Raw genomic sequence first — 12309 nt, forward strand, 5'->3', positions numbered from 1 at the left:
CGCGACTTTTACTCTATCAGGGCCGGAGGCATAATTTAGCTCTGTCAGAACAGTGTGACCGATCAACATGAAATTTGGTGACTTTCCAAGGTTTTATATGAGGTCCCAGGCACCAAAACGGAATCCGGTGAATGTCCATGGTAACCATGGCAACCAATTTAAAAACATTATTAATCATAACATTTGGCCATTTTACGGTATAAAAACCATGGAAATATGCATTTTTGTGGGTGAAAACCATGTTTTCTCAGCCCGAGCCTGTCAAGTATCAACTTCACACTAAATTTACGATCACGTGACCAACTATAAAAGTGCTGGGAATCCAATATGGCTGCCAAGTACACAAAAAGCCATTTGTAATTTTCACATTTTTTTCCAGAAATGTTTCCCTTTTGGGTACTTTTTGACAGTCTTTGCATGATTTATAACTGCCCATTTTGGTCGGAAAAATTCGCACCAAAAGAGGGTATATATAGCGCCCCTGTCACTGAATTTTGGGTGTCAACAAATATTTAATTGGATGAATGCTGACAGAGCCAAAGAATGTTTTTACCAAATTTGAAAACTTTTGAAATACAAACGTAGAAATTATGCTAACAATAATGTCTTGACTAATCTAGGCCGTAAATTAAATGTTTAAGCAAAGTGCCCTCTTGTGTCACCGCAGTGCAACTAAATCAAATCATATTATTGATTACCAACAAACCAACTTTCCTGCCATGATTGGCACACAGTGTTTCCCCTCCCCTTCCCTCCCGGCCTCCCCGCCCCTCCTTCCCGGTCCCGCAAGACCCAATTATAGTCTGGTCCTGAGAGGGTTTATTACATCAAGTTTTTTTGTATGTCATTGAAAAGAAGAAATGAGAATTCCATAATAGATGCAGGACTCGTTACAGTTTGATGCAATTATACAGAGAGAATTGGGAGAAGTTTAATGAAATCATCTCCAAGCTTGTTTTACGAGACCGTCTTTTTATTTCTAAATATTTTGACTTTTTTCAGTATTTATGAAAGTTTCCATTAAAACTATTGAATCTTGAAGAAATTTGCGACTGAAAGTTAGCTTTTATTAAAAGTAACTACGAACTTGTCCTCAGACTTTGCTAGTTTGTGTACAGACTAAAAAACCCTAAATATTAAGATTGGCCTGCTGCCTAAAATTGCTTCAAGTATACGGGGTTATTTTTATCTTTCTATCTTTGTCTGCATAACAATTATTTAAAAAAAAACAACCAAAAAGTAGAAACCAGGAAACATAATATTTTTCTTTAATTTCTATTATTTGACGGAAACCAAAGGATTGTAAAGCGATATAGAAATGTAGGATTTCTGACGTGGTCCGTCTAGCAAGGGAAAGCAATATTATGTATGGGGACAATAGTGAAGTTTCTTCAAATTACGACCAGGAACTTCGGCCTCTTGATCCTCCACTCCCTTCTTGATCTTGCCCCGCCCATTGCGCGCGGCAGCTTTGTGAACACCGCCCTCCATTGACGGAGGTAAATGCATGATATGCATTTATCACAGAGCTCTATGATTCATCAACACAGAAGTTGTGAACATTCTAATAGTTTTAACATTTATTGATTGTAGTAGGCTAGTAACTATAATACTACAGAATGAGTAGAAAAGCCCTCGTTCACGTGGATGTCGTGAGTGATGTGATATGCCCGTGGTGCTGGGTTGGCAAGAGACGCTTGGAAGAAGCAATGCGACAACAAAAAGGTTCGTGTGAGCTCTTCGTTATAAATTTTCGTTTTGGCACTAGCACAGTTTGCTCAGCACACTTACGCACTTTTTGCAAATCATGCAAGAAATAAACAAACAACCCAAAAGGATCATGTCACAGCGTCAACCATGGGAGTACTTGTGGTCGTAATTGTAGGAAAGAATTGGAATTTGTGTAGTTACCTTTTTTCTGTAAGTTTAAGATAGTGGATATTTGGGTAATCCTTACTTTTAGGACACCTCTATTTTTTCGAATTCTGTTCAAAACTGACGTTTGCAGATGACTGTCCAGTACCAAAGTGACTTTTGCAGGCTAAAGCAATCTTTTTTCTTCATATAAACCCATGTTTGTTGTAATTTTGATAGCCCGACTGCGTCTGGCCGTACAGTACTATCGCAAGCTCTGTAGTACGGCCAGACGCCCGATGCTTCCACAGAGACTGAATTTTGTCGGCCGCCGATGTAGCGATTTTGCTACATCTTTCGATCGCGATTATCTTTTCATCCAGGACACAAATTTCCAAAGTTAAGGTTCGTAGTCGTAGAACAACTCATACCTTTTCGAAAAAACGTTGTTTGGTCTCAATATTTTCATCCATCTGGCCACAAGACGAATTTCAGTCATCAGATTCCACAAATATCGTCCCCCATGCGATCCCCCATGCGATTTCAAAATGGCGGCCGCGCTGTAATGTATGCAATATGCAGGCGCGCACGCGCAAACTCATGAATATGCATAAACAGTCTGTGACGTATGACCTCGTGTTTTTGGAAGTACGGCCCCGCCGCACGCACGTCCAAAAAACACGAGGTCATACGTCACAGACTGTTTATGCATATTCATGATTTGCGCGGGCGCGCCTGCATATTGCATACATTACAGCGCGGCCGCCATTTTGAAATCGCATGGGGGATCGCATGGGGGACGATATTTGTGGAATCTGATGACTGAAATTCGTCTTGTGGCCAGATGGATGAAAATATTGAGACCAAACAACGTTTTTTCGAAAAGGTATGAGTTGCTCTACGACTACGAACCTTAACTTTGGAAATTTGTGTCCTGGATGAAAAGATAATCGCGATCGAAAGATGTAGCAAAATCGCTACATCGGCGGCCAACAAAATTCAGTCTCTGTGGAAGCATCGGGCGTCTGGCCGTACTACAGAGCTTGCGATAGTACTGTACGGCCAGACGCAGTCGGGCTATAATTTTGAAAGCACTTTCAAAGAAAATGTGACTTTTATTCAACTGTTTTGGTGAGTCTTTCCCTTCCTATATAGGAACGGGGTCCTAAAAGTAAGGATTACTGATATTTTGCCGGAGGTAATGACGGCAAATTAACGTTTACTAAAGGTTTGTCGGCGGCAATCCATATCAACAGAGGGCGCTGTACCCTTTAAGATAGGGCTGAATTATAAGATGTATTAAATTCCCACTAAATGTTGTGCAGCACGTTTGGTGTAGTGGTTAAGCAAAAGCTCTAGTGAGCGGGATGACTCGGGTTCGAATCCGATTTTAAAGTTTTTTTCCCCATCCCCAAATAAATAAGGATATTCTTCTTTTATTATTTTAATATGTCTCAAACATTTTATTGCAGAGTATTACATTTTCTTTTTCAGATTTGTGGCTCTGGAGGATTTTTTTTTAAAGCGAAATAAAGTCCGAAATTATAAAATGGTCTGAATCCCATCTTGTGAATACGAGGTTACAACGATAATATTGGCATGGAGCCAGACTAAAATTTGTCACCGGAAAATTTTTAAACTTGTACAAAAAAACGCATGTTCAGTGCATATCCGGCAAACTAACGTTTACTAAAGGTTTGCCGTCTCCGGCAAAATATCCAGTGCCTAAGTTTAAAGTGTTTTAATCATTCCAAAATAACTTTTGCAGCCTTAAGATAAATCTTCTCTGACTATCCCATAAATGTGGCCAATGTACTGGAATACCTCCGTAAATAAAGGCCACACTTCCACCATGACCATGTTCAAAAACATGTCAAACTTTGTTAAATTTTGATTTTCACATTTAGGCTTTAGTTTGTAATTTATATTTGCTTTAGAAGCATACTCACCCTCTTTATAGGCTAATCAGAAAGTGCTGCCTTTTTCAGATGTCTATTTTTCGTGAAACTTCAGATTCGATTGCACACGTTTGCGTATCATGAAATTTCATAAAAATTTGACATCTGAAAAATGTGATTGCGACTTTTTTTTATCTGAGTGATGTTCTTGTCCTAATCATTGCATTTCGCAGTCCAGCGAAGCCTGCACTGAATTAGTCCGAAAATTTGGGACTCTCAATACTGTGTATGAGAGTCCCAAAACTTAAGGTATCCATATCGTGCAAATGTTTGTGCTGCATAATAAAACCAGTGTGAATCAAATTTGCCAGCTTCTTACTCACTACAGTTTCTTCAATAATCCCCGAAACTTTTGCCTTGCAAAGTTGCTGTTGTGAGCATTGCATCACCAAAAATTCAGCTTTTAATTCTAATTTTGCAGGGAGTTATCGAAATCCATACGTGAGACATCACATTGATGTGTACTGCAATGCATTGTGCAAAAAGACTCCTCAGCTATAACATTTTCATCGTGTAGATAAACAGCGCCCTCTTGTTGATTAGTCTGGTTCCCAGACCAAAAGATTCTGACTATTCCTGATGAATCTTAGGTCCAGTAGCCTCCGGTAATACATTGTATTACAATTTAGGTCACGTGACTAAAACGGGAGGAATTCCTCCTTTTTCCAAAAATTTCTGAAGTTTGCGGAAGTCGTTTCGTCGACAATCGGATAGCGCACGAGTATTTCCGAGTATATAATATAGGTTTAATTAACTGCTAATTGATTATTAATTTTATTTTGAATGAGTTGATTATTAATATTCATTGCTTTCATTTAGAAAACTTCAAATTCAACGACGATTTTGTGCATCAAATACTCGGATCGTATGGCCGAACTTTTTGCTGCGTCATGTACAATTTTGAATTTGACGACCGTTACCGAGATTTTCCAAAACTCGGTCTTCATTTGGCTCCGCCTGCTAACAGTGCTATTCGGCTGCCTAATTTTGAAGATTCCAGATCAACATTAGGCAATGCTATCTTACAGAAACATCAAACTGCATTACTGTATGATATTACAAAACAAGTGATTTATTTTAAAATTTTGATCAGAACATTAAAAGCTACAGCGATAAAGCGAAATCGGAAACGAAGCCGAGCTTTGAAAAAGGGCCATCAATGTCGTCATGTTTTTTTTTAGCCACGGAGGCTGCCTGACCTAAGATTCATCAGGAATAGTCAGAATCTTTTGGTCTGGGAACCAGACTATCTTGTTGATCTGAGGGAATGCAAAATGTTTCATTTTTTAACAGAGGGCGCTATGTTCATTTGGCCATCGATTAAAAAACAAGTAAGCTGCAAGGCTCTACCTACACCTACCCAGAATACATTGGGAATCACACACCCATTTCCAGAGCATGGCCATGGAGGTTGACGTGGATGGTTTTTGAACTGCCAAAAACTTGCCTTAAAATTAGATTTAATTGGTCTCCAATTTCGCAGGTGACATGCTTGCAACTATATCATTTTGATGTATGTGTTTTGTGGGCATTAGTTAGCCTACTGGTGAGTAAAAAAATGTTGGTAGTAATTTTGCACGTTTTTATGCACTCACGGTCCCAGTCTGGCACTGCATTAGCTTGAGTAACTCCAGCTGACATGGCTGACATGCTCATATTCATTCACATAGAGCGCTGGAGACAGAACTACGGCGTGAGAGTGTGGTCATAAGAGACCCTTCCAGAATGGCCTCCCTAAAATTGTCCTTTTCACCTCAATTAATATTGTCCACCCCATATTCCATTTACTTACATGTACCTCATACCATTTAACAGTCATTTACGAAGCTACATGTACAATGTACTGATCAACTTGAAACAGACCAACAAAAAAAATGCGAAAAATCTTGACGATTTCAGTCGAAAACGTCCAGTTCCAACGGCTGTCATCCATTTTGTTTGGTTAATTATGCAAATGCCATGCATCACATGATGACATTGAAAAAAAATCTGCGCACGCGATGTATGTGGGCAGTGACTAGCTGACTAGTCGCAACTATTTATTGATAGTCGCCGCGACTTGCCCAGGCCTAGTGGGTACCACACTGCTTTCAGGCGCCGCTAGTTGGTTCAATTTTCGTCTGGTGCATTGTCACGGAAAGCAAGACAACGACTGCTTTCCACAACAAAATGTAAAGAATGTTGCAACCTGACGCCCCTTTTGTCATCATGTGGCGGGGGGATCCGTGTGTGTGTACACGTATCGTCAGACCTAAAGCTACGCACTCCTATTTCTACGCACTAGCCTTTAAGTTACATTTTGAAATGCGTGTGTCCTAAATATGATGTACTTTCACTGGGATCGTATCCTTTGATGTACACATTTTCACCAGCAGCCGAAAAAAATGTGGAAAGTGAAGGCTCACCGTTAAATCAGGCAAAATATGAAGACAAAAAAAATGGGAAAGATTCCCATATCCGGCCATCAGTCTGGGCAAATCTATTGTACAAGAAACAGCCGTCGCATTGCAACTTACGCGCCACGACAAGTTTTGGCAGTGCAAAAATGTAACTGTTTCTGTTTGAACACTGCAGATAAATATGAGTTTGTGGTGCGCTGGGAGCCGTTTCTGCTCAGGCCAGAGATGCCCGAGGAAGGCATGCCTAGGCCCCCAGGGTTTCCCAGTCCAAGGTGAGAGACATGGACTTGATTGAATATTTTCAAATATTAATTGCAATGATTAACTCTAACCCCTTTTTGAGCACTTTTACTAGAAAGTATTCTGAATCTACCAAAGTCCATCCAAAGTCCATTTTTCGGGTGTATGTAGCCTAAGGTGTGATGAAATAAAAACGACTATTGTTTCTGTCATGAAATGAGTACAAAAGGTACTTTTGAGAGCTGTTTTTCAGGTCCAGTTTCGACCCGAACGTGCAAAAGTCGTCGTTGCGGGCAGCAAACAAAACACAGTAAATCGTGATGTAATAAACAGGACTCCCGATGCACAGTAGCATACACGAGTCCTGTTTATTACGTCACGATTTACTGTGTTTTGTTTGCAGCCCGCAACGACGACTTTTACACAGTTGCACGTTCGGGTCGAAACTGGACCTGAAAAACAGCTCTCAAAAGTACCTTTTGTACTCATTTCATGACAGAAACAATAGTCGTTTTTATTTCATCACACATTAGGCTACATATACTCGAAAAATGACGGAAATGTCTTCGAGCATTCCACAACCTCTTTAACTGTCCTGAATCCATCAAAATCCCCAACATTTTCAATACGGAGGTATTCTAAATCCGCCGAAATATTCCAAAAACAGGGGTGTGGATTTTGATGGATTCAGGTACGTTAGGGTTAATTACAATTCCATTCACAATCCTAAATTGGCTGCCATTAGAAATTTGAAGTGAACCAGCCTTGCACCTGTTGAGACTTGACAAAGAGTTTTTTCAAAAAATTACAACAAACACTTATGTTTTGATACATTTTTGGAGGTATTATCCCAGGGTAGTTGTCAGGGCTTTTGCTGTGGGTGGGGAGAGGGTGTTTGCAAGCATATTTGAAAAAAAAAAAATCACTGTGTGAGCTTCAGACAAAATGCATTTATTGATATTTCATCCCTCCCAAATGTGCACAGTGCATTTCAGAACCTGAGAGAGGCAGGCCAGGCTGTGGGCATTGACTTCACACAGAAGAGCCAGAGGATTCCCTGGACGGTGCTGGCTCACACACTGCTGGAGTTTGCTAAGGAGACGGAGGGAGGCAGGATGCAGAACGATCTCCAGGAGGCTATCTTCAAGGTGAGGAGATAAATCTTGCCATTGTTACTTCCTTTCTCATCTTTATTTTAACACTTTATTGTAACCACTCCATTCTTTTTCCATCCCCTTTCACAATAGATCAGTCCATTCACCCTCCCACGCAAACATACATTATGTGTCAAGTTGTCCTTGCAGTGGTATGGGAGTTTGACTGGATGGGGATTGTTAGGGTTAATTAATGATCAGTCTTGCACAAGGCATCTCACCGAAATAAATGCAACCTGATCATAATTCCCGATAATGATACTGGCAAAGCACAATGTTCTTCTTATCGAATTCGCATTTGGGAGATGTTCTATTGTGTTTTCACCTTGGCCCATGTCACTGTATACTTAGTGTTGTCCAAGGACTTGTGAGGAAAAGTTCACTCAGTTGGGACTCAAACCCACTCCTGCTTACAAGTGCAGATGTCTTTACCTCTCGACCACTGAGCTTGCCGGAATTGGTTGGCCAGTTAGAGTCTGATGTAGCAGCGGGTACCGCAATCAAACTGTTTAAAAGGATGGAATTTGTGTCTGGGGGATGTAAATTTGATATTGGTTTTATGGCCTTCGCTGACATATTTTCATAAACAGTTTGTACTAAGAGATGTCGGAGGACTTTTCTGTACTAATATGGCGTGGGCGTCACCAGGATTTTTTTCTGAGGGGGTCAAGGTTCACACCAAAAAGCAGCGAAGGGAGCAATCACCAGCCGTGGAAATATCGAAAGGGGAAGGGTTGCTGGACATCAATCGACGCTTTGTTCAAGACCACGATACCTTTAGGCCTATCACAGTGGCCGCATTTTAGGCCCCTTTCAGCCAGGGACATTTGCCTACCCCGCCCCATTGACACCCCTGCGGACTCCAATGTTGTTAAATGTTCAATAAATTAAGAGCAATATGACTTCACACCTTGTCGTCTTCTTTTTGTCGTCTTCTTTTTTTGTCTCCTTTTAAAATTTTTGTAATACTTTTTTTTTTGGGGGGGGGGGGACGCGCCCCTTCCCCCCCCCCTTGCGCCGCCCATGTAATACACTATTATTCATAAACTCTACTTTGTACTGTTCTAAAATTTGTACACTCTGCTATTTTGTCTTACATATCCAGGGTTTCTTCACTGACGGTTTGCTACCTGACCAAGAGAATCTTCTCAAGTTTGCAGATGCCGTTGGACTGGATGCGGAGAAGGCTCGGACATTTATTCAGGACAAGACGCACCAGAAGAAAGCATACGACAGAGCGAGGCATTGGGCTAGGCAAGGAGTTACGGGTGAGAACTAGTTGTGGAATGGAACCCATCTTGCAGGGATATATTGATAATTCAAACATTTCTTGGCTATTTTTCTGATAAAAAGGCACACCGGCTCATTTGCATATATCCAAAATGAAACCTACCAGATTATTATCAAGAAGTTCGCTTGGATTAAAGTTTGTACTGTTAATAAACACTCTGTGAAATTATTCTGTCTGGTTTGCTGTCATTTTAAGAAACCAAGAAATGTAGGTGATTTCAAACAATAGTAATTTTACTGATTTTTTTTGGAAATACACAGAGTGCTTTGTGTACAAAAGTTGTGTTTGGTTTTTCACTGTTTTCTCCAAATGTGTAATATCCACTGAGCTGAAAGTTCAACAGGTTAGGTTTTGAACATTCTTTGTGGGATTTTGAGTGGTTTTATTTTTGAAAACAAACTGCTAGGTGTGATTTCAGTCAAAAAGCCATCGCCTTTTGCGGACGTTTAAGAAACAATTTGTGCAGTGTGTAATTTTATGTGACATTCACAAGGGTATAGTATATCAACTGAAACGACAGGAAGCACGTATACGTACTCCGTCGTATCCGATGTAAACAACCGGGCTGTTTTTGTTTTGAACGGTACTAGACATTAGACTTAGGTTGGTTTCCTTTCAACCAGATGTTGAAAATAGGATAAGTAAACAATCCAAAACATGACAATTTTGTGGATTTCAGGACGCAGTGCCCCTTTAACAGTGTGTCCACAAAAACATGCAGTTTATCCCACTCTCCTGTTTGCATTGCAGGTGTTCCTACATTTTACATGAACGGACAGCCAACATTTTCAGGTGCGCAGGACGTGAACGTCTTCGCCAAGATGTTCGAGCGAGCTGCAACCAAGTTTGCTAACCAGAAACTGGAGATACCAGCCAATATGTAATATGTAAAAACAAATCTGTTCATTACTGAGTTTGTTGATGTACAAATTTAGGGGGGGGGGGGCTAAAGGAGATATCAGGCCAGTGCTACGGGTGTAGCATATAAATGTTGTCTTAGGAGGCAACAAGGGCAGATCCAGGGGGGGGGGCCATGGGGGCCATGGCCCCCCCCCAAAACGAAACAATTATTTTTTTTTTTTTATGTGACATCGCAATAAAGGCAGGCAATGAGTACACCACCATCTTTTCCTCAAAAAACATTGGTTAAAGTGGTCAGAAATTGCCTCAGATCGCACCACAGAGCATCTAGAATCCCAAATTTTTAATTTTAAGTGGGCCCCGAACCCCACGCCGTAATTTTTTTGACCCACCTTTTGGGGGGACCAAAAATTTATTTGGCCCCCCCCCCAAAAAAAAATTGTGCTCTGGATCTGCCCTTGGGAGGCAATCCCATGGGGGGAAAAGGGACATGACCCTACCCCACCCTCAAAATGTTATGAATTGGGGAAGCAGCTGGCGCTGTCCAAGTCAAGATCCAGACTAGCACTGTCCGAATCTGGGTCAAGTAATATACTAATTTCAAATTCACTGAAGACTGTAGTGGTTAACATCCAGCAATGTTCAGATCTTTACAGTGCACAGGACTTGGAATGCACATGAATGGGCAAGGTGATCATCGAGTCTGGATCCTGAGCATTCCAACACTGTCGCACGTGAGATTCTTTTATGGAATTCGAAATTTTTGAGAGAGACAATTTAGAAATGCCAACAACACTACAAGATTTTTTTCAAGCAGTTTATGAGATACTTGGTTTGTAACAGAAAGCTATTCTAAATATTATTAATACTCATCTCAGTGATATACATGTATCATCATAATTGTTTTGCTATCTCTATTAAATATTCAATAATTCGATTTATCTAAAATCTGATTATATTTTATACTAATAAATGAATAGAATTAAAGGAGGCTTTTAATTTTATTTTTTTTAGAAATTTAAGGTAACTACTTTATTGTTTAAACTTTAAGAAAATTTTAAAATAAGTGTCTGAAATATTTATTATAAGGCAACCAAACAGATTTTTGTACATGTACAAACTAGTTTAACTATTAATAAATTACAGTTCTCTTAAACAGAAAATACCTTGATTTTTTTCAATAAACCCTCAAAAACTATAAGATCTGCAGTTCGACGAGTGTATTGAATGTAAAGATGCGTCACTGTATTATGTCCATGTATATCTACACAAACCAGGGGTTTGATGGATCCAGGCTTGTGTGAAACCTAAAATCATTCCAACTAATTCAACCATCTTCTGATTGGTGCATATCTAATGCCTTGTTCTCCACAGCACAAACCCAAGATGGGCTTTACGCCTTGTGGGAAATGTTCCTTCCCCACTTTAGTTATTTAAAAGGTAAAATGAGAAGAAGTGAAAAACGCTCAGTGAGATTCGAACTCTGATCCCTGATTAGAAGTCCGGACTACTTCCAACCAGTCCACGAATCAGTCGTTGATTTAAACACCATTATTCCTTGTCATATAGCATCTCAAAAGCCTCGGACATCATGAATATGCATAACGCAGAGTTCCCTCTTTTGATATTGACCTATCGCTGTTTGCGAGTTAGCCACGCCCCTTAGACAACCCTATCCGGCTCGTCAGTAAAAACGTCATACATGCGCACGCACCACTGATTACTTGCGCCCATTGGCTGCAAATTAAACCTCGAACTGCGTTAACTTCCGGTTCCAAACGGTGCAGACGGTGCTGGAGGTGACGTCACACTAACGAACCGGATGGAGTTTTTGTACACTAAGTTTTGTTTGTCTCAGATTTTGCGCATTCCGCGTCCATTTGTATATCATGTAATTGGACAATATTTCACAAGCAGCGCTGACGGGATTAATTCTACCGAGATAAATCAATTATTGTCCTATCTCGTTTGTGTAAAAATTCGCCGGTGCAGCTAGGGTTCTCACCATTTGGGGGTGGGGGGGGGGGGGGGCAGGGGCCAGATGTTACAGTAGGGGGCCCAATGTTAACCCGTTAACCATGTTAACAATGGTCACTTATAGGACTTACACATTTCCAGTGGGGGGGGGGGGGGGGGAGACGGGGGAATATTTTATGGGGATGTACCCTCCGCCAGGCCCCCACGCCCTAGGCTACGCCACACGGTCCTACATGTCAACTTTCGTGCATACCAAATTGAAAGAACGGTTTCTAATCCCCTCCCCTTTTGGAATAATGAATGAATCAAACTGAATCGAATAAGTTTTTTTTTTATAGCCCACTTATGTTGTTTTCAACACAACCTTTATAATCAACATGATGAGAAGTGCAAGGAAAATCGAAGGAAATATTGAACAAGTTAGCCGTAAATAAGTTAAGTATATAAAATGCTAGACTACGGAAAAACCGTGGTATTCAGACACTACTTCTTACTCCTCAAAAAAGGCACTAGGCTATATTTACAAGGTGAGCCAAGAAGAAAGTGACGGAGCTAGAAACAAATATAGGTTTTCA

At 40.5% G+C, this 12309-nt stretch overlaps 1 protein-coding gene across 1 annotated transcript; it reads left to right on the top strand.

The window, feature by feature from the left end:
- The first annotated feature begins 1505 nt into the window (after nt 1-1505).
- On the top strand, nt 1506-9945 carry LOC119723893 (uncharacterized protein YwbO-like). The gene is made up of 5 exons (XM_038194796.1): nt 1506-1725; nt 6387-6483; nt 7437-7599; nt 8711-8873; nt 9647-9945. Exons 1-5 carry the CDS (start codon nt 1620-1622, stop codon nt 9778-9780), a joined length of 663 nt encoding a protein of 220 aa, XP_038050724.1. The 5' UTR covers nt 1506-1619; the 3' UTR covers nt 9781-9945.
- The last annotated feature ends 2364 nt before the right edge of the window (nt 9946-12309 follow it).

The sequence above is a fragment of the Patiria miniata genome, unplaced genomic scaffold (genome assembly GCF_015706575.1).
Source record: "Patiria miniata isolate m_02_andy unplaced genomic scaffold, ASM1570657v1 HiC_scaffold_17, whole genome shotgun sequence".
Classification (NCBI taxonomy): Eukaryota; Metazoa; Echinodermata; class Asteroidea; order Valvatida; family Asterinidae; genus Patiria; species Patiria miniata.

Coding starts and splice junctions, on each gene's coding strand:
- LOC119723893 (XM_038194796.1), top strand. CDS start 1,620: ATGAGTAGAAAAGCCCTCGTTCACGTGGATGTCGTGAGTGATGTGATA. Junction 1,726..6,386: donor AGCAATGCGACAACAAAAAG/GTTCGTGTGAGC, acceptor TGAACACTGCAG/ATAAATATGAGTTTGTGGTG. Junction 8,874..9,646: donor GGCTAGGCAAGGAGTTACGG/GTGAGAACTAGT, acceptor TTTGCATTGCAG/GTGTTCCTACATTTTACATG.